General features: G+C 47.3%; 1 protein-coding gene across 5 annotated transcripts; it reads right to left on the bottom strand.

Annotated features, from left to right (window-relative positions):
- Positions 1-1043: 1043 nt before the first annotated feature.
- Positions 1044-15341, bottom strand: LOC149525634 (uncharacterized). Of its 5 annotated transcripts, XR_016347394.1 has the most exons (3): positions 14881-15321; positions 10372-10597; positions 1044-1352 (listed from the first exon to the last, which is right to left on the bottom strand). XR_016347394.1 is itself a non-coding variant. In XM_089771388.1 (2 exons), the coding sequence occupies exon 2, from the start codon at positions 13637-13639 to the stop codon at positions 12650-12652; it is 990 nt and encodes a 329-aa protein (XP_089627514.1). In that variant the 5' UTR covers positions 13640-13653; positions 14881-15146; the 3' UTR covers positions 10855-12649. The 5 variants fall into 5 exon arrangements, 2 of the variants coding, with proteins under 2 accessions (XP_089627514.1, XP_089627506.1); XR_016347392.1 differs by lacking the exon at positions 1044-1352 and having other exon boundaries at positions 8092-10597; positions 14881-15341; XR_016347393.1 differs by lacking the exon at positions 1044-1352 and having other exon boundaries at positions 8092-10594; positions 14881-15341.
- Positions 15342-22647: the final 7306 nt, after the last annotated feature.

The raw sequence follows: 22647 nt of genomic DNA, 5'->3' as shown, positions 1-22647 counted from the left end.
AGTCATGGGTGCAGCAGCAGAGATGCTCAACCTGCCTCAGTCCTGGAGCAAGATGACTCAATCACACACCCACCACCTCTGTTGGTCTGTGACTAGGAACTTCCAGATCTCACTGTCCTGTTCCCAGTGCCACTCGCCGATCACCACCAGACTTTTGACTTGTGCAGGTGTTGATTGGAGATCCTCTATCTGCTGCAGTCTTCATCTGTCTTCACAGCTGCTGTAACATTACACAACAGTTTCACCTCCACTGTGCAGTTATCCTCCATCTGCTCTGCCATTGAGGACTTCTTGGATCACATTTTGTCTGGAAACTCGCCTTTGACCATTCTGGCATGGGTGACTCTAAGGCTGTGTCCAGACTCCATGCCTCCGTCGACGGAGGCATGTAGATTAGCCAGATCGGAAGAGGGAAATGAAGCCGCGATTAAAATAATCGCGGCTTCATTTAAATTTAAATGGCTGCCCCGATCTGCCGATCAGCTGTTTGTCGGCAGATCGGGGGAGTCTGGACGCGATGCCCCGACAAAGAAGCCTTTCTTCATCGACACAGGTAAGCCTCGTGAAACCAGGCTTACCTGTGTCGATGAAGAAAGGCTTCTTTGTCGGGGCATCGCGTCCAGACTCCCCCGATCTGCCGACAAACAGCTGATCGGCAGATCGGGGCAGCCATTTAAATTTAAATGAAGCCGCGATTATTTTAATCGCGGCTTCATTTCCCTCTTCCGATCTGGCTAATCTACATGCCTCCGTCGAAGGAGGCATGTAGTCTAGACACACCCTAAGGGAGTACATGACTCCAGGCAGCGTCGCTTTTAGGGGTCATTGGAACACGCAAGCCTCTCCACCACTACAAGGTGATGATCTATGGAGAGGGGGCTGTGGTGGGCACAGCACATGGGTGATTTTTCCCTACATGCATTGCACCTGGAGTAGCTGAATTATCTCCTGGTGCAGGTCAGGCTCCAGTCCCCTTTCTGCTCTTACCAGGTGCTGCTGCTAGCAATTCCTGGCCTTTCTGCTGTTTTCTTTCCGTGCGTGTCCAACCCCTGGAGCCCTCTCTGTGCCACGGCTCTCTCAGCATCCCAGAGCCCCTGACTCATGGCTCAGCTGGCACAAGGGATGATTGGCACAGGATGTTCCAAGTGCATTTCGCTTCCCCTCACATTACTTCCTGGTCCTTTCTGGGAACTGGCGGTGCTGGATGCTCTTGGGTTTTAAACCTTCACTCCCCAAAGTCAGAGAAATAATTAACTCCTAAAATGTTACCAGTTCTCTTCATCACAAGTTAAACAGCCATTCCCAGTCCCCTTGAGGTCATCTAGTCCGGTCCCCTGGCTCCGATGCTGGCTCTAGGGAAAATGCAAAGGAACCTTGTCTGTAATAGACCAGGAATAACCTGCCCCCCAGTAATATTATTAACCCCAAAATTACAAAATTCAGTTAGGCCCCCTAAGAGCAGGAGATTATCTTAAAATTATTATTTTAAAATGCATGATGGGTATTTTTAATGTGCCCCTCAGTTTTGAGGCTTTAGGGCACAGTCAGCTCAAGCTGTTCTGGACAACCTCTGTGGGTACAGACTTTTTTTTTTCTTTAATGAAAACTGAACTTCTCATATATTCAGACAACTCCACTGGGACTCTAAGACAAACACTAAATATTCACAAGACACACAATAAAATGGAGAGAATTGTCACCACTGCATGGGGGAAGTTTCTTCCTAGCCCCTGGCAGTAATGGGTTGGCCTATACCCTAGCATCAGGGATTTGCCTCCTTACTCAGATTTATTCTATCAAATATAATTGTGGATGTTCTCTTTGTCCATATAAATATCTAATCCTTTTTCAAATCTTTCTGGAAGGCAGGGCCTCCACAATGTCCAGTGGCAGTGAGTCTCACAGGCCAGTCACACAAAACAGATGCATTTCCTTTCAGCCGCTTTAAAGTTTGTTTGTTTCCTTTCAAGGTGTAAATGGGAGAGCCCGATTGCCCTTCTTCAGCCCAGTGACTTCGGTCCTGTTCCTGCCACTGTTAATGACAAGCCTCCTCCTGCAGCTCCTGCAACCAGAAGCACAGAGGCGTGAAGACCTCAGATTCACATAAGCCTTTTCTAGTCTTTGTACCCTGCAAAAGTTTGAATTCTGATTCTGATCATCGGGGCTCAGAGCCATGTTTCCAAGGCCTCCTACCCAGTATCTCTGCCTGGGAGAGGATGGAGCATCACTGGTGTGCTCCAGTAGGAGCAAGTGCTAATTTCCATGCTAAGTGGTACATTGAAATATTTATTTTGACATTGTTTTGGGGAATATTCACCATCAGAATGAAGCAGGCCATTGAAATTTCATCTCTGCTGCTACCCTGTGTTTGAAAATATTGTTGATTAGAGAGATGCGTCACCCAGCACTGCCCTAAGTAAATATCATTCAGATGGGGCAGTCACTCCAGGAAGTGTAATTTGTGTAACTGAAGCTCTGTGAGTTTGTTTTACAGGGTTTTTTGTTTATGTAGGAGATCCTCATTTAGCTAGTTTGAATGAAAAGTATCACTGTTCTAAGCATGAAACAAAATATTTTGTTTCAGCTACACCAGACTAACACGGCTACATTTCTATCACTGTTCTAAGCATGTTGTTTATTTACATATGCATAAAACCAGCACACTGTATAATGCAGTCTGCTACGTATAGTTGGCCGCTGACGAGGGTGAGAATCCAACTGATGCCTGGGGCTCTGAGTTCTGTGCCCTTTCAAGTTATCTGAAGAGGAATGATGAAACTAAAGAGCAAAGAAAAGAGCCCAAGGAAAAGGAGATGTGCTGAGGGAATCCAAATGATACCAGGGACTGTGGGGTAACCAATTGGGGTGGATGCTCAGTATGGGAGGAGAAAGTCATATTCATTCACTGGGTTTGTAGATTAACTAACGAGGGGTGGGGGGAAATTTCTGTGAACGTGTGCAGGGGCAGATCAGGACGTTGTGGTTTGTGTGTGAGCAAGGGAGCAGGCAGGGCTGGATTGAGGAATACATACTATTGGCCTGTGTATAAGACAAGAGCTCTTGGAATGATATCTTTACACCTGCATCTCAATTTTCACTTCTTTGTTTAAGTTTCTAGTGCTTGTGGTTGTGAAGAAATTCCCGAAGACATGACCTCAGCCTAACTGATACGGGGATGTCTGCCTGAGTCTGCGGCAAGCTGAAAACAATGGGATGAATTTTCTAAGTCTTCTTAATGGCATGTTGATTTCTTTGTCCTTAGAGCCCTGCCAACATCATCTAAGCAGAGGACTCTGCATGCGAGGAGGAGAAGAGCACATTGAGCCTCACCATGCAAACAAATGGCCACGGGGATGGATTCCTGATAGGTATTAAGGGGGTCTTGTGCTGTTAATGCCTCTCTAAAGAATGGGTGCTGAAGATGACTCTAAAGATGGCAGCCGTTCATGCTGCTCTCAAAAGGGTTGGGAGGGTGGAGAAGTGGGTCTCCCTTTAGGGTTATTCCAAGTGGGGAGTAGGGCCAAAGTATGAGGTTCACATGTGAGTGTATGTTGTCTATGCACGTGTGTCAGAGGTCAAGCAGCAGATGAATTTGCTGCAGGATAAAGTTAGGAACAAAAGCACTTGGTCATGAAGTGAGGCCTTTCAGCTTCTCCTCTTTAGTTTGGGTCTCAGTATTGTGGCGAGTTTATGGCAGCTCCTCTCTCAGTGGTTTGAGAGCACCTGCCCCATCAGCTACCCCTCTACAGCCTTGTCTTGGGCAGGGAATTTGTGCCATTTCAGCCATTAGTGGCCAGTCATCAGTGTAGCTGAGGCAGGCAATGATACTGGTTGCACTTGGGACGATTATGCCTTTTTGAAACCGCAGGGTAAGTACCCCCAGGGCAGATGGCAACTTTGTCAGTTAGCACTGGTGCTTGCATTGATACAGTTAGCACAGTGGCTGTAATCCGGCCACTCACTAAACAGTGAGGGCCAAGCCTAAAAATATTTATGTTCTAGGTGGCGCCACATGGAGCCCAGGGTCAGTGGAGGAGTCCCCTGCTGACTCTGGGCTTTGACGCTTTTGCCTTTGAAGTGTAGCAACAGCCATATGGCTGTTGCTACACTTCAAAGGTGGCGGCGCCCTTTTGATTAATTGAATAGTTGATGCAAAAATGGATCAACTATTCGATTAGTCAGTTACCTGATACTTAACATCCTTAATTTAATCCTCTTTGCCAGCACTGTCCATTCTTGATTTGGTGGTAGGTTTCTACACAGGGATTGGGGACAGAAAGCTGGGATCAGGAAATTCACATCTTACCATATCCATAGTTCCTTCTGACATGGAGGAGTTAGGAGCTGTGTGGTTTTTAACCCTTAACCTGCCAAATGTGAGGCAAACATGTTCTTTTCTTTCCTTCATGTTCCCATTCCCCTGTGCCATCTCTCATATGACTGCTCCTTGAACTCTTCCTTTTACTATCTTTTAAAAACTGGAGCTGCATCAAGGTTTTATTGCATGATCTCAAGAAACAGCCATGAGCTGTCTGGAAGCCAAACATGTTTGCAAACAATCTTAATGTTAAACTGCCTCTCCCCATCAATTTCTTCCCCAAATACCTCCCCTCCACTCTAGTGATTTCAGAATACAGCTCAAAATTACCTTTGTGGTTTTTATTACCCCTTTCCCTCTCATAAACATTCTAGCAACTGCACCGATCTGATTCTTTACTCCTTTCCAAGGACATAGTTAATAATATTATGATAACAGCTTTCAAGTACCTAAAAGGAGGTAACGAGGAGGAGGGAGAAAAATTGTTTTTAGCCTCTGAGGATAGGATAAGAAACAAGAGAGCAAGGGAGGTTTAAGTTGGAAAAAAACCATTAAGAAAAACATCCTGTCAGGGTGGTTAAACACTGGAATAAATTGCCTAGGAAGGTTGTGGAATCTCCATTACTGGAGATATTTAAGAGCAGACTGGATGGACATCTATCAGGGATGATCTAGATCAGGGCTACTCATCACGCGATCCGTGGGCCACATGCGGTCCGCGGCCCATTTGTTTGTGGCCCGCAGTGCAATTTGGGTTTACACGGGGCTCAACACGTGGCCTGCAGGTGGGATCCTTTGAACGTGGCCTCCACTGGGAATACCCTCCATAATGGCGAGGCAATGAGCACTGAAAGACACAAGCAGACGGGCTGGCTGGAACAGATGGGTACAGGGTGTTGGTGTTTTTAGCCCCCAAGGGAAGAGGTTCCAGGAGCACAGGGAAGTGCTTTGTATTCATTCCTGTCAGTGTGAAATAAGCTATTTGCATATATATTTGCATGTATATGCAACCACACTTAAGTACTTGGCATGTACTGTGAGTATCATTGTGGCCCCTGGGGCTTCCAAAATTGAGTAGCCCTGATCTAGATAGTGCTTGGTCCTGCCATGAGGGCAGAGGACTGGACTTGCTCCATGACCGTCAATAGGAGTGTGGGAGAGGTGGGGTCAGCCAGGCTTAGTGGCCAGTGGCAGGGCTGCAGGATAGATGTGAAATGTGGCACCACAGTGGTCATGGCACAAGGAGGAAGTAGACGTGTGGTGGGGGTTCTTTGGTTTGTGTGTCAAGGAGGGGTCATGCACCCAGTTTTGCCTCAGTAGCCTCTGACAGAGCTTGATTCCAGGAGACTCTTGGCAAAATTGGGAGGGTTGGCAACCCCACGTTCTCTCCCAGGCCTTGGCTGCAATGGGAGGGGGATGAAAGTGTCGCTGGTGAGGAATAGGGAGCAGGTAGGGGTGTTTGTTCCCCATTCTCTCCAGCAAGAGGGGGATCACCGAGAGGTCATAGCCCCTCCTCTTCTGGGACTCAGTGCAGGTGGCTCTGCCCAGTTCTATTCTGCTGTCTCGTCTCTGCTTTCTTGGGTGTGATTGTGGCCCTGCCTCCCTGAACACTGCCCAGAGCCCCACACTGCAGATGGGACTATGAGGCACTGGGTGGGGAAGACTGAATGTGAGCAGTCGTGAGGGGGTCAGAGGATGGCAGCGGCCATTAGCAGGGCTGGAGGGGAGCAGCTGTGGGAGCAGGTAGGATGTTCCCTCCAGTTAATTAGAAAATGGTGGTCAGTGTGATCAACTTCTGTCTCCAACTTCCATTGCCCATTTGTTACAGCATCAAACAAGCTCCATACAGCTTTCTCCCATGCTGCCCCTCACACGTGGGGGAAACTTCCCATAAACATCTGCAAAATGGCTTCATTAGCCTCCTGCCAAACCCTCCTTCACACTCTCCTGGGCTGTGCGCTCTGCAAAACACTTGACAATGGTTGGGCTGTGTAACCACTGCCTGTCATGCCAGCCCTTGTCGTCTCCCTGTGTTTCCTGTCAGTTTATCTGCATCCACCTCTTTTCTCTTGTCTTACACAAAGGTTGTAAGTGCTTTAGGCTAAAGTCACCGAGGACTGACTTTTGTTCTGGGATTGCACTACACCCAGTACAGTGGGGTCCTGCTCCAGGACCAGGGCACCTAGATGCTATGGTAACTCCACTAACATACTACTTACAAGAATAATGCCTATGGACAATACTGGGTGGCCTGAGCCAGCAGGTTGTGTGCTCATTCTTGCAGATTTCCACTTATCCTTTAATAGAAACATTTTAATTCTTAAACCCTCAGGAAGTCTGAGCCCTCAAGAAAACATACTTTCAGAAGTCTGTCTGATTATATGACTGGACAGAGATCCCCTTCCCACAGACATGTACTATTCCATTTCTAAACAACCTCTTTCCTCCACAGTTCCCTCTGCTGACAGTTGTCTTAGGGCAAAGCAGCAGGCTCTGTAGGGTCTTCTGGGAACAGCGCCTCCACACCCTGGAGAATTGAGGGATATGGGGCATTTCTACTCTCTCTCCCTTAGATCAATTCCTTTCTCTCCTAAGGTAAAGGAATTCAAGGCTTCTCCCTTGGCTTTTCTTCCAATTGTGACTCTTGCTCACATCGCTCATAATGGACTTACGGTGTTTGCACACACAAATCATGTTCATACAGTATTAGGTATCCATAATCATAAATCAAGCCCTAAAAGCTGAATAAACATCACCAAGGCTTTATTATGCCCATTGCAGAAGAGCGAATGCAGAGTTGGAAGCCTAAACTGAATTCTAGTCCTACCTCTACTGCTACCTGACTGTAATAAAGGCCTATGCCTACAGAGTGTGTATGCTTTGGGCCCAATTTTCCATTTCATTCTAGATACACTCAGTGCAGAAATGGATGAGGAGGGAGGTCTGTGTGTGTGTAAGTCTGTTTTCAGTCACCTTTGCATCTCGCCCTATTCTCATTCCTTCCAGAGGTCTGCATGGTTACCCATGTAAGGAACAGCAGCCACAGGGCTTCTCTAATTTATGTAGTGCTGTACAACACCAGTCCTTCAGGGCCTAATAACAGCCCATAACTGGAGCGGAGCAGCACTGTGGTCACATCCTCCGCGCTGAGGTTATGCCCCCAGCCAATCTCCCTATATGCATGTCCTGCAGGAGAGACATGTACATCAGCTGTACTACATCTGGAGAATCCCTTTGCCTGCAGGTATTCTCTCCAGCTGATTCAGCCTGACTTCCAATCATAGGATCGGGCACAGTATTAAATTAGGCCTCAAAATACCTCTGATGAGATAAGTAAATAGCATGACCCCCATTTTGCAGAGAGATTACTGTTAGGCTACGTCTACACTGGCCCCATAAAACGGAAGAGGCATGCAAAGCAGGTAAGTCAGAATAGGGAAATCCGCGGGGGATTTAAACATCCCCCGCGGATTTAAATAAACATGTCCGCCGCTTTTTTTCCGGCTTGGGGAAAAGCCGGAAAAAAGCGTCTAGACTGGCGCGATCCTCTGGAATAAAGCCCTTTTCCGGAGGATCTCTTACTCCTACTTAAAAGTAGGAATAAGAGATCCTCCGGAAAAGAGCTTTATTCCGGAGGATTGCGCCAGTCTAGACGCTTTTTTCCGGCTTTTCCCCAAGCCGGAAAAAAAGCGGCGGACATGTTTATTTAAATCCGCGGGGGATGTTTAAATCCCCCGCGGATTTCCCTATTCTGACTTACCTGCTTTGCATGCCTCTTCCGTTTTATGGGGCCAGTGTAGACGTAGCCCTAGTGAATTGCTCAAGCTTGCATGGCAAGTCGAGCACAGCAAGGATTACAAAACAGGTCTCCAAACTGCGAGGCCTATGCCTGCTCCACGATTCCCTAGACTTCACACTGGCCCCATCCTTCAGGCTGAGCTCAGCTGTGCTTCATACAGGACCCAAGAGCGTAGGGGCTAAGGTGGCGATGAATCCCCTCCACATGCTCTTGATCTCTGGGACCAGTACGTGCTGCTGTAACTGATGAGTGCCTGCACTGCCCACAGGGGAATAATGTGTTCCGATCGTGTCCTCTCATGTTCCCAGGCTACGTCTACACTGTGGAGCTATTTTGGGATACCGAAATAATTACTGCGGGTCTTTAAAGCAGCCTGTTATTTCAAAATAGATTTTGAAATAGTGGGCGCTCTATTCCAGCATCTCTGTAATCTCATTCCACCAGGGTTAAGGGACATTTGGAATCGCGCTTTATTTCAAAATTACCTCAAAATAAGCAGTTTATTTTGAGGTAAAGGTGTAGTGTAGACGCACCCCCAGCATGCTGACAGAGGGCCAGCAACACTGGTTCTATGCCACCTGGAGATTCCTCTACAGCAGGGGAATCCTCAGCTGACCTCTTAGTTGGCCTTAAATCTGTCCTGCTTTGCCCTGTTAAAATGCCACCAACAGGCGGTATGAGGCCCCAGGATCTGGCCCTGTGTCTCAGTTCCCTGTCTGAGAAATGATTCGCAGAGGCACCCAGGGGCTTACCTAGCTCAATGCAAAGCTGTCATTTGTTTAACTGTCACTTGATGACTTCAGTTGGCTTGTGGGAAGGCAGCTCATAAACATGACACGGATGGGTACCAGTGATCACAGCACTTACCCTGTGTGTGTCACAGCACCCAATAGGACATGTCTGTGGGAGGACACCTGGACAGGAAGCAAGGTTCAGTGCAGCAGCAGCATCCCCTGTCAGATGGCACATGTGCATGTACAGTTTCTGGCTATAACACACTGCTTCCACACTGCCGTTGCAGAAGATGATCTGACAGATGAGAGGCTGACCAGCTCTGTGTTTGTGCTCTTAGACAATGGGCCCTTAGGCTGTGTGCACATACAGAATTGCCACGGGATGGCTAAAACAGAGATTTAGTGAGGTGTCCATTGAAGCCATTACACTAGGCCAGGTCTCACTGAGCTGTGCTTTGCACAGGACCAAGGGTGTAAGAGCAAAGGTGCCTGTGAACCCACTTTCTATGCTTTCTGGTCCCGGGGGGCAGTTTGGGTTGCTGTACCTGATGACTGTCTGCACGGCCGAAGGGGATGCACTAGGGCCCTGGTCTAGTGAACTAAGGGCTGATCCTGAGAGTCTGTAACTTGAAGCAAATCACTTAATCCCTGTGCACCTTTATGTTCCCCCAATGTAAGGCCACACACTGTAAGCAAGAGCAGCCCCATGTTGCACTCCTCTTTATTCAGGTTAGTATGCCACTGATGTGATGTATTTCTTCCTCATCCTCCCCCCAAAGAGAGAAGACTATGCAGTATCTTGTTTCAGCGGAGATTTTCTTAAGCCCCTATAGGGTTTGTGATAGCAGGGAAAACCCAGGTTGTCCTGGCTATACTTCCCTCTGCCTTTGATATGCTCCATCTCTCCTCCATTCTGTTTCTCACATGTCCCTGACACATCCTTGATACCCTTTACTAAGGGGGAAGGGACTCCTGAAGAGTTGGCACAGAGCCCCCATGCACTGGGCATATTTCACAGGAGTGGCCTATGGCACACTTTGGGCTAGTGTAGTTGGTGCAAAGGGATACTTATTAAACTGACATTGTGTGCACCATTAGGATAGGTTGGTTTGTTTGTATGCACACACATACAAGTGGTTCCTGAGACCAAGCACAGAAAAATTCAATACAAAAAGAATTTGAAGAAGTCAGGAGCAACAAAAAGATTATGGGTTTATAATAGAATTTGAGTTTCAGCCATCACTTGGGGGAGGGTGGGAGCTAAAGATGGGAAAACATAGTATTTGGAAGAGAGATTTTATTGCAGAGACAACATTATTCCATTAATCTATGTGGTTTAGGTATTTCAAAAGTGCCGTGGTATCACTGTGGTTACAAAGCACCAGTAGCAGAACCTAAAATTTATAGAAAGCACCATTAAACTGACAGAACTTTTGACTGGAACCAATAGCCTGAGATGGGAGTGTGACTAAAACATTGGATAGTCTCCACAGAATTACTGGTTAAATAAGAAAATTTACCATTTATGAAGATTTTTCCAAAAGTAGCAAATTATGATCCAGAGAGAGGAGACAAATGTAAGCTACTAGAGAAGAGACAGGCTTCACCTCATCAGCAAGAGCCCATTTATCCAGCACATTGGAAGAAGGCTTTCCAGCTCTCAGTGACCTCTGAGATTTCCACAGACCACTCTCTCCTACATTCTGCTTGTGAAGCTCTCTGCCACCAGTAGAAATTAAAGTCCTGCTGGAAGAGGAACATACACTGTAATTGCTACATGAGCAAAGAAATGGCAGTGCCCAGGCTGGCCTTCTTCAGCTAGATGATCACAAACCCAGGACAGTTTTAGCTGTGTGGCAAGGAACAGGGCAAATAACTCCCATACGGGGCACAAAGGAAATCCCAAAGACACTGATGACAGGTCTTCAGAAGAGTGGTGTAACAACCTTAGCTGCTCTGATGATGGGCCCTGAACCCCAAGACCACACTGAATCTGCATACAATTTTAAATGTTTACATAAAGATTTTAATCAGAAATAAATGTGCACAGTTATTTTTAATTTATAGAGCACTACTGAGTGTATGCAACACTTTACCAAGCACATAGAAAGACAACAAATGGTCTGAGGACCTCAGGGGAAGGGGTTTTCAGTGAGGAAAGTGCTGCTGCTTCTCTGAGACCAAATTCTTGATGCCAGGATTCTCCTTTGGGTTGATCTCAACCATTAAGAGTTAAGTCCATTAATTGGCTGCCGTGTTTTGATTTATTCAGATTCAGAACAGAAAAGTCCCCATTCACAAACGTGAATGACTCCAAAGGAACTACCCTAAACAGCAGCCCCCATGACTGAATTCTAGAGAGTTGTCCCACCAGCTGTACAGCAAGCATTTTCCAAAGTTCAGTATGTTTCCTTCATAAAATTTGGATGGGAAAAGATCGGACTAGTAGAAGTCAGTCAACTCTAGTTGAACTTTGGCTCAATCTTTGAGTCTGCAAAGTGAAGAGCTTGTATGACCTTTGGAAAGTATGTTGAGCCAATGACTCTCAGAGCTTCTGGATCCATTCAACGACTGGCTGACTCTCAGAGTCAGACTTCTGGAGCAGTTGTTGGGAATTCAAACCCCAAAACCCACTGATCTGAAGTTGTCCTCAGAAAATACTTGCAATTGCAAGCAAAAGCCTCAGATCCTCTGCGGTTTCAAACAAAGGCATCCACTACATAAAGTTCCTCCACTTCTTTGAGCAGCTGGAAGCAAAGGTCCCTGCTCCTCCAGGAGCTGCAAGTTCCCTGCTCCCCTCAAAGTTTAATACTTCAAAATACATTACAATCATATATTGTCATCTGTTAAAGAGTCCAGAAGTGGTTTCAGGCTCCCAAAGAGTTCTAATCCCTTGAAGAGTGGTGAGTTTCACAGAGCTAGCTGCAGAATGAGTTTTTCACATGCTTTCGGCCAGCAACTGCTCCAACTCCTGGATCCGCTTGGCAGCTTTAGCGCACACAGGAGTTCTTCATTTTCCTGCCCCCAGACCTTCTATTGGCTCTCACTAGCCCTTCACTCTTCCAGAGATACACTGAAGTCATGAAGCCAATGACAGGAATAAAAAGCACACCACTAATACATCTTCTCTATTCCTAATTTCTAGGATATCCAGCCACACTGGATAAACACATCAGCTTGATACTTTTGCTAAAATAACTAGCAGTAAAACAGTCAAACATATTACAATTTAAATACATCATGGTGAGTCTTCAGTGTCAACACCCTAAACAGAGGAGCAGGGTATCTCTCAGAGTGGTTTCCTGCTTTCTTGCCTGCAGAATCAGGCAGTTATTAGCATTATGCTGAGTGACATTCCGAAGCAGCTGGTCACAACTGGAAGGGCTACAAACTTAATATAAGTACAGAGAGGAGAATTTAAATTCTGCAAAACTTTGGGGCCATTGGCCGGTTGCAAGTTATGTGCCACAATCTTATAAACTGCAGATGTAACCCAGAGCCAAATGACCACTTGGCATTTTTACCTTCACAACAAGATAACATTTTAAAAGGAACCAACATCAAAACAAGCAGGAAAACTGACTCTTATTTCATCAGTTTTCATGTCTGAGATTGCAGAGTGATTGATGTCACAGCTCACTGGCTCCCACCACTCCGTGACTCCTAACATTGCTGGTCACCCTAGGAATGTGTTCCACTCTCCTCCTTGATTTAGTCATCCACCCTCCAAATTGTTGCAAATGTTTCATGTGCCTACATGGCACCATACTTGCCCAGGGTCCAAGCCACTGCTGCTCCCTACCACACATGCACTCTCTGATGCGACACAAGGTACGAATTGCGGCTGAAGCTCTTCCCACATTGAGCACATTTGAAGGGCTTCTCCCCAGTGTGGGTCCTGCGGTGCCGGATCAGGGTTGAGTTGTCACTGAAGCTTGCCCCACATTCGGAGCACTTGTAGGGCTTCTCTCCGGTGTGCGTCCTGCGGTGTTGGACGAGGTGGGACCTCTGACTGAAGCTCTTCCCACACTCGGGACACATGTAGGGCTTTTCTCCTGTGTGGGTCCGGCGATGGATGATCAGCTTGGAGCTCTCACTAAAGCATTTGTCACAGTCCGTGCACTTGTAGGGCTTCTCGCCTGTGTGCAGCCGCTGATGGGCAATGAGGTTGGAGCTGTCACTGAAGCATTTCCCACACTCAGGACATTTGTAGGGCTTCTCACCCGTGTGGAAGTTGGCATGTCTGATGAGCCCAGAGTTCTGGTAGAAGTTCCTCCCGCATTTGGCACACACGTAGGGCCTCTCTCCGGTGTGGTTCCTTTGGTGCTGCACGAGGTGTGTGCTCTGGCTGAAGCTCTTCCCGCAGTCTTTGCACTGGTAGGGTCTCTCCCCTGTGTGGATTCTCTGGTGCTGGATAAGATGTGAGCGTCGGCTGAAGCTTTTCCCACACTCGGTACACACATAGGGTTTTTCGCCTGTGTGGATCCGCTGGTGGCGGATGAGGTCTGAGCTTCGGTTGAAGCTCTGCCCACATTCAATACAGATGTAGGGCTTCTCACCCAGGAGAGTTTTCTGGTGAACGATGGTGTCTTTGCGTTTCCTGAAGCCTCTTTCACAACGAATGGGTTTTGCCTGTCTCCCCTCGGGAGAATTTATTTCTTGCCTCTCACAGGCTGTGTCCTGGTCAGAACTCAGAAAAGCTTCCCTTATGAAAAAGTCTGATAATGTTCCAGGGGCTTCTACCTGGTTGGGACCTTCCAGCTGAGGATCCTCCTCATTTTCATTCATGTTCCCATCACCTGCTGGAACAGAACGAGAATCCAGACATACAGCACTCCCTGTTGTTCCAGTCCTGTTGTTCCAGTGTTGGGCTTTCCCTCTCTTTACTGTTCTGCCAAAGCATTTCATTTCTGATCTATGCCTCCCCTTGCTACTCCTATGGACTCAGGAGCTCTGGTACCACATCTCAGTCCCGATCTGCAGCTGTGACAGTCCTGTGCTCTCTATCCTTCACCCCCACCTATTTCCACCAATAGCTCATACCCTCAGAGGAAGAGAGCAAGAGACTGATTCTATTCTAATTTACACCAGCATCATACCAGTGATTTAATCTGAGTGGCTCTGTAGTTACACTGGTGTAAAAGAGAGATGAATTAGTTTTAGGAAGCAAACACCTGGACTGCAAACAATGGGATTAAGCAGCCTTCCCTGTCATCCCTTATCTCCTACTCTGAAAAGAATAGGAAAGAATACTGGACCCAATAGTTCTCCTGTTCATAAATCCCAGTTCATCACTATCTGGTCACCAGGTATGTGTTTGGTCCCCTTTGCGACCCTTTTCCTTGAACAAAGCATTGACTCTGTTTCCACAAAGACTTTAAGATGAGGGAATTGAGAAAGGGAAAAGAAAGAGAAGAAGTAGAATAGTGAAAACAAAGATGTGGGAGGGAGGTGAGGGTAGAAACAGTGGCAATTAAAAAAAAGAAGCAAGGGGGAACTAAGCAGAAACAAACAGGGGAGCAAAACGAGGTGGAAGAGACACAGAAAAAGCAAGGGGTCTGAATCTTGGGATCTTCATATCCGTGCTCCTAGGCCAATGTGAAACAACTGAGTTTAGCGGGGAAAGGATGCCTGCTAGGACATACAGCCAAACAGCAGAGTCCTCTTTCCTGCTTCCCCACTTACTTCTCCCCCCTCGCAGTTAACTGACAACATTTGGGGCTACAAGCAGCATAAATCCCAGTCCCCCCACCCCGGGACCCTCAGGCAACCTACAAGCCTTTATGGCTTCCCCGCCCTTTGTGACACTGGCAGGGGACCCTGCAGGGCTGCAGCCACACAGCCCCCTGTGTGCAGTCCCACAGCTGGCTGGTGGGTGTTTCTCTTCCTTCCCAGCCGCCGGTCCCCTTGCTGCTGCAGCCCGGCCTCACGGGCAGCGCCTCTCGGCTGGTGGGTCCCTCCCCGCCCCCCTGGAGCTGCATCCCCCCCCCCCTCTCCCGTGATGGGAGGCTCACCCCGCCCTGACTCACCTCTCCCGCGGGCAGCCCAGGGGCGCGGGCTAGCCCCTCGTGCTCTCTGCCCCGGGCGGGGGAGGGGCCATGGCAAGCAGGGGGGCGCGCGCGCGGGCTACTAGCTGCACCGCCAGCCCCGGGGAGCGGGCACCGGCGGCGGGCTCCATGGGCTGCCGGCAAGAGGAAGCCCCCCCCGCGCCGCCAGCCTGCCCCCCGCCCTCCTCTCGCCCCTGCCCGCAAATGCTTCCTGCTTCGCGCTAGGCGCGGGGGCGGGCCCGCGCTCTATGGTTGTAACCCTTCCGGCCCCGGCCCGCAGCCCGCACCGGCCGCCGGGCGGAGGAGTCACGTTTGCGCGAGGGGTGTGGGCGGGCTGGGGCCCTGCGGGGCAGAGTGGCCTGTTGGGGGGGGGGGGCAAGCTCAGGAGAAACACCCAACCCCGCCCCGGGGGCCTTTCGGCCCTGTGCATTCTCCCAGGCTGCGCTGCTCTGCTCCCAGGTCTTTCCCCAGCTCCCCTCGCCTTTAGGCTGCTCTCTTCTTCACTTGGACACTGACCCCCCCCCCCACCAGCCAGGTGCAGAGATGTTAAATTGTGGTTAGCGGACTAATCGCCCACTCGATATTTGTATTGACTTCAGGATTAGTCTAGGAGAGCTGCTCTGCAGAACCACAGTGGGGCTACGTCTACATTGGCATGATTTTCCGGAAATGCTTTTAACGGAAAAGTTTTCCGTTAAAAGCATTTTCGGAAAAGCACGTCTAGATTGGCACGGACGCTTTTCTGCAAAAGCCATTTTCGCGATCTGGGTTTTTTTTGCGCAAAACAGTACTGTCCTGTCTACACGGGCCCTCTTCCGCAAATGATTTGCGCAAGAGGGCTTTTGCCCGAACGGGAGCAGCACTATTTCCGCAAGAACACAGACGATCTTACATGCGATTGTCAGTGTTCTTGTGGAAATTCAAGTGGCCAGTGTAGACAGCTGGCAAGTTTTTCTGCAAAAGCAGATGCTTTTGCAGAAAAACTTGCCAGTTTAGACACAGCCTGGGGGTAGCGCCAGCAGCTGGCTCCAGCCGGGACTGAGCAGTCCCAGCTCGTGCTGACTCCAGGAACCACCTGAGCGCTGCGGCTCTGCATTTTAATGTAGTAAGAGCCGCTGGGCTCTTACTACATGTAAAATGCAGAGGTGCAACATCCCGGACCAGCCTGAGCCGGGACTGCTCGGTCCTGGCTCACGTTGAGTCCAGGAGCCTCTGTTCGCGGAGGCCAGCCCCATTTGCCACGAACAGGGGCTGCTGCTGTCAGAGCTCCTGAGCGCAGCCAGTCCAGGCTGCTGCTAACAGGGCTGCTTGGCAGCAGTCTTCCTTCCCTTCCCTTCCCTTCCCGTCCCCCCACCACTGCTTGGGGAGGGAAGAAGGTGGCTCTTGTCCACCCTCTCTCTTGCTGACTCTCAGAGAGGCAGCATGTGGGGGAGAAGCAAGTAGTTACCTCAGTCGACTACTTGCTAACATCCCTAGGGAGGCACTGCTCAGCTCCCTTTCATCCAATGTACAGTCAGTCCCCTGCCTTCTTGTATCTTAAGACATTCACAGGTCTGCTCCATCCCCTTGCACTGGAGGCTGTGCCTCTTGGGACACTGTCCTTTTTTAGTCCAGAAGCTGGAGAGGTTGAAGAAGACAAGCACAACTTGACTAGAGCTGGCTCACTCAGGTTGGAGAGGTTCATACATTCTTGAGCCCCTTCCTTTGTTTCACTCCCCTCAATTGCTAAATCTTGTTCTTCACCCCACTCCAGCAGTAAATGGAGATTATGGTGGGAGGCAGAAACAAGTTGCATCAGCTGCTGACTTTGAGCCAGTTCCCTGCTTCCCCCACCCCAGTCTGTCCTTCCCCACAAGTTGCTGCTTCCCCATTTTGCAGAAGTGGCAAGTGGCACAGTTAGTGTGACCAGATGTTGTAGAGGCAGTTCTGATATGCTCTGCCAGCTCTGAAGGCTGGAGGGTCCCAGCACTACAGTCCAGGTGGTACTGAGGGCTGATTGCCCTGTCTGTCCCCACCCCCATCCCTTCTGCCTTTTTGGGGCACAGAGCGGGCCACATACACCTTGCCCAGAGGCCTGTGGAAGTTATCAACTCCCCTGAGAACAGGTGTCCCTTTGACAATTGAAACAGGAGGACCAGGCCTTCTGCAGAGCCAAGGAGGTAAATCTGAGCAGCATCTGAGCAGTACTGAACATTGCGCAGGATTCTCTTGCTGAAGGAGAAGCCAGATTGCAAGAACAAAATCCTACCACATTTCTCAGGTTGAGGCTCTGAAACTCATGCTCCTATCCACTAGGGTTGCCTCCCATTCGGTATGAAAACCAAGGATGTCCAGGATGATGGTGAGCCCATAAAGTTGGACAGTTGGCAGTATCTACTGACCACTCTTACAGATTTCCTAGGATAGCTACCTCAGAAAAGGGACAATCCTGAGGAAACTTAGAACATTGGCAGTCCTAATGACCATGTTCCATGGAAACAGATACAGCCACTCCTCTTGTATATCTGCACACATACCAACACCCATTTGTCCTTCAATACATTCTAGTCACCTACATTATGATTTTCAGTTTGGCAGAAAATAGGTGATTGGGGTTCAGGAAAGGTGGATCCCTATGCATGTGTCCTACTGTCCTGCTACTGTCTGGAATTAAAACAGAGCACTTGTGTGCTTTACTCTGCTAACAACTAATGGAGAGGCTCCTTTCACTCAGACAATGGGAGCTTTTGCTTTTGAAGTGAGAGAATGGGTTTTTCACTAGGAAATTCCAAGTGACCACAGAGTGCAGTAGCAAAGTATCTGCATAAACCTATGTGGCTTTGGATTTGTTCCAATATAATTTGTGCCACGGCTGTGCCCCAGCACCTCTAGGCTTGGTAGTTCATAGCCCCAGCTCCTCTGTGCTTGCTGCATCAATTATGAATGTAAACACATTGCTTGTGTCCTCACACCTCTTTCATTACATATTAAGCACTGAATATAATGCATAACAGAGAAGAAAAAGTGGGGAAACTCCCTTCTCCACAATGTATGAATATTTTATTTAATTGATTAATTAATTTAACCCTTACTATCTTTCACTGAAAGGCAGCCAGAACCAGTAACCCCCTTTACTTTTCCTCTTCCTTTTCTGTTTACCCCCTAGCCAGATGATGACAGGACATCCAACGCATCCCCAGCATCTCTCTCCTTGTCCAAATGTTTCTGTTGTAGGCAGCTGGGTTTTAGTTATCACTGCAGTGAAGAAACTGAATGAGAATCCCTAAACCAGCTCCTAGTTCACCATTTTAAGTAAAGTTCAGTTATACTCATTCCTGCCTCTTTTCTGGCCTGGTCTACACACAGAAAATGCACTTGTAACTTGTGTGAATGCTGTTAAATTGGTTTAAGAATGCTTTACCTTACTCTGTCAGGTAGAAGAATAGATTATGAATTGTATTGTTTGGACCTAAAACAGATCTACCGTATTTTCCGGCATATAAGGCTACTGGGTGTATAAGACGACCCCCTAATTTTTTAGTTAAAAGATAGGGTTTCATCTTATACCCCAGCGCCCCTCCGCCTCCCGGCTTTGCTCCCGGTGTCCCTGGTCTGCTGGGGACCGTCTCCAGCAGACCAGGGACACCGGGAGCAAAGCCTCTGAGGACGCCCCGGCAGCGGGACAGCCCCGGCGCGCCTGGGCTGCCCCACCGCCGGAGCTCCTCCGTGGCTTTGCAAAGCCTCGGGGGAAGCCGGTGGCGGGGCATCCCAGGCGCACCTGGACTGCCCTGCCGCCGGCTTCCCCCTAGGCTTTGCAAAGCTGCGGAGGGGCTCCGGCGGCGGGGCAGCTTAGGCGTGCCTGGGCTGCCCCGCCGCCTGCTTCCCCCGAGGCTTTGCAAAGCCGCAAAGCTGTATACCTGGCGTATAAGACGACCCCCGATTTTTGGGGGATGTTTTTTAATATCAAAAGTCGTGTTATACGCCGGAAAATACGGTATCATATTAATCTGTTGAAACCCTGGCAGATACAGGAAAGCCTCATCAGAGAAGAGTAAAGAGGATCTGGGGCCTCAACTCTCTAACCCAGCCGATGGGGTGATAAAGGAACTAATTTAGGAGAGAGATTTAAAATGCAGCAGGTAGGTTTCTGGAAATAATGTAATCTTTTAAATGTATGTTGGATTAAATACATTTATCTCTGAAGAAAGGGACTGAAATTCTGCTGCTGTTGGGAGCCATATAGAGTGTCTGGCCTAGTGAATTGGATCATACTGTTGGGCCCTCTAAAGACTCCATCATCTTGCTCTTCCTACAGCAGCACTCCCTTTGGACTGCTATGGACTGAACATTTCTACCTACTCCCAGAGTTTCCATCCTTCAGAAACTTGTAGATGTCTTCAATTTGTTCAGCCAAGTGACACATACTTTCAGTAGTCACCTCAAAAAATGAAATGGAACCTTAAGTAAACAAGAGAACCACAAGGTACAAATTAGGTGCACAGTTCTTTATTGCATTGACTTTCTCCAGAAAGGTAAACAAGCTCAATTTAAGTGTTGGCTGCCATCCCATAACTGGTGAAACAGAATTAAGATGGGGTACTCCACAGTAAATCACTCTGAATATTTAGTCACAACAGGGCACTTGTTTAATTTGGGTAATCAAGGAAAAAATCAGAGAAATGACTACACGTTGGGGATGCATTTCCTTTTTGCTTTTTCAGATAACTGAGTTTTACAAGTAACTCGCCTTGCTCAAAATCTGAGAGTGGTTAGTTGTATTCAGCATTCTTTGAAAGTCAGCCCCATGCTTAAAGTTCCCTTAAAAGAAAATAAAGGACCAAGTGAACAAGAGAACTATAGAGTTTAAGGTTCCCTTCTGCACCCCACTGCATGAATTATCATACTAAGAGACTGATATCTTTCTTGCAGGACTAGCCTTTCATATCTCATATTTGGAGGAAAATATGCATGCAATACTTTTTGAGCAATTAACACTGAAAATGGACTGTTGTTCAAGAGTCCGTGTCTCTGTTCCAGGTTGATTGGTTTTGATTTGATTTTCATGGTAGGAACTGTCATAGTGAAGCACCAGTGAAATTTCACTTACTTTTGGTGTTATTAACATGGAAGATTTAAGAGAGAAATTATGAGTACCCACATGCAGTGGCCTGTGTTCTAGGAGCAGTGTCTTTACCAGTAAGTGCAAAAGGCTCCCTTCATTTAATTTCTCTGTCTTTCAGTAACAAAGCATGATACATCGTTGTGGATTGATCATATGAAATCACATGGACACAGGGTTGAATTTAATGAAGTTATTTTGCATTATTTACTTCCACAGAGGGCAAATAAAATTATAATGTAGATACTTTCTGCTTCATTAATGAAATACACCCCAATAGCAAACAATCTGGACTGTGACTGAGGGCAATGTAATTAAAATGGATCAAAAATAGGAGAAAAAAAGTAGTTAGAAACTTTGGGCATAGTTAAAAGTATGTTCTGCCTTGTATTTCACAACAGTTCAACTTTTTTCATGTTCTGATTTTTTTCCTCAGAATATTTTTCTAAGTAAAATTTTTCAGCTTTGAACTGTGATACTTTAAAAAATGAACATTTTAATTTTTAATATATAATTTCACCATGTGTCTGATCTGACCAATCAAAACTGGCATTTCAATAAAAACCAAACAAATGGGAATAATATTTTGAAGAACATCCAACAGATTACACCTTTTATTTAATGATTATTTTTATTTTTTTAAATGTAAGATTTAAAAAATTCTAACTGTCATTAAACATAACTTGTTCTTTTTTTGTTTACATTTTCACTTGGCTAAAAGATTAATTTAATTCTTTGGTTTTGTTTGTGTTTTAAAATAACAACAAAACTAGTGGAATGTTATGGGGTGATTCAACATATCTAGTGAAAATATCTTCATTGTATTGTTTGCCTTGATACAAGATAAACTTCCTCATGTCATTGCACTTAGATATAAGATGAATGGGGTAGATTTTCAAAAGATTATATGGCATTTTGATCCCTGCCTATTTCCGATTGATTTCCTCTTGGAATTAGGCACCTACATATGTTTAAACAGCCCGCATAAGTAACTCTACCATCCTGGGCTGTCAGACTTGAGTTACAGGGCAATAGCTGTGTAGATGTTTCTTTGACTTTGCAAGTCAGCCTGGAACTCTGAATCCTACGGAAGGAGTGGATTGTTGACCTGGCCTGGGAGGTTCACTTATGTGTGTTGTGTAGACATACCCTAAGTGTACCTTTGAAAATCCGCCCTAAGCTGCTTCATTTCATTGTGTGGGTGAATTAGCAAAGAACATTTATTTTTTGTTAAATAACAATCCACTACTATCTCTAATTACATTCTAAATAGATAATATTTTTATACCAATATAATTATTTTTCTGTCATGATCTGATGTGCTCAACACCTCTGATACTCAATAGTGGTGGGCTCTGGCCTACTTTTGGTATCTCCCAGGGAAAGGAAGATGGACACCTTCAATGGGAGTGGGCAGGGTGGAGACCCCAGCACTATTTGGGAAGGAAGGATCCAACACTGAAGTGGGAACATGAACGGGCACTCCAGTGATAAGGGAGAAATTCTAGCCACCAGGGATAGTGGCTACTACTGTGGAAAAACAGTATCTGAACTCATCTGTTACGTGGTAAAATGCAGGGAAATTAGTTCTGTTGCAAGAGCAGTAGGTATATAAATTAGAATGGCACCTGTGTTAACAGACTCCTAATGGGGCACAGCATGTGTTCACATGAATTAATAGCAGGGCTTGCTGAACTGTGGCAAGCCCCGCTCGCCCGTCGCACTGTCCAGCGATCGGTGCATGCACAGATCGTTCTGCGCATGCGCAGATCGCCGGAACCCAGCTCTTCCGGGTTACAATCTACTCGCCACGGGTGAGTAGATTGTATAATTTGTCGAGCCCTGATTATTAGATTGCTGTCTGCAGGGTTGTAGCCATGTTGGTCCCAGGAAATCAGAGAGACAAGGTGGGTGAAATAATATCTTTTATAGGACTGACTTCTGTTAGAGAGAGACAAGATTTCAGTCTTGCACAGAGCTCTTTTTCAGGTCTGGCTTCTTTAGATCTGACGAAGCTCTGTGCAAGTTCAAAAGCTCATCTCTTTCAGCCACAGCTGGTCCAAGAAAAGGTATTAACTCACCCACCATGTCTCTCTTGTTACATTGCTGTCATTTCCAAAGGCCCTGATTGGGATTAGGGACCTAGGGTATGTCTACACTAGCTCGTTAGTTCGAGGTAGGTAGGCAAATGAGGGCAACCGGAGTTGCAAATGAAGCCCGGAATTTAAATATCCCGGGCTTCATTTGCATGTTCCCGGGTGCCGCCATTTTAAAATCCCCCTTAGTCCGAACTCCGTGCCCGCGGCTACATGCGACACCGAGTAGGTAGTTCGAATTAGAGATCTTAATTGGAACTACCATTACTCCTTGTTCCTCGTTCAGCCACAGGCACGGAGTTCGGACTAAGGGGGATTTTAAAATGGCAGTGCCTGGGAACATGCAAATGAAGCCCGGGATATTTAAATCCTGGGCTTCATTTGCAACTCCGGTTGCCCTCATTTGCCTACCTAGCTCGAACTAACGAGCTAGTGTAGATATACCCCTAGAGTGGTAAGTGCTTTGAAAGCACATAGGATGGGGTGGGCAATCATTTTTTGCCGGGGGCCACTTCGGAAATTTTTGAAGTGGCCCCGAACTGCATAGGGAGGGGC

This window comes from Pelodiscus sinensis, chromosome 1 (genome assembly GCF_052426305.1).
Source record: "Pelodiscus sinensis isolate ZL-2025 chromosome 1, ASM5242630v1, whole genome shotgun sequence".
In the NCBI taxonomy this organism is placed as follows: domain Eukaryota; kingdom Metazoa; phylum Chordata; order Testudines; family Trionychidae; genus Pelodiscus; species Pelodiscus sinensis.
The sequence above is the reverse complement of the archived record's forward strand: the minus strand, read 5'-3'. Positions and strand labels throughout refer to the sequence as shown.

Excerpts from the sequence above, each read along its gene's own strand:
- LOC149525634 (XM_089771388.1), bottom strand. The coding sequence starts at position 13,639 with ATGAATGAAAATGAGGAGGATCCTCAGCTGGAAGGTCCCAACCAGGTA.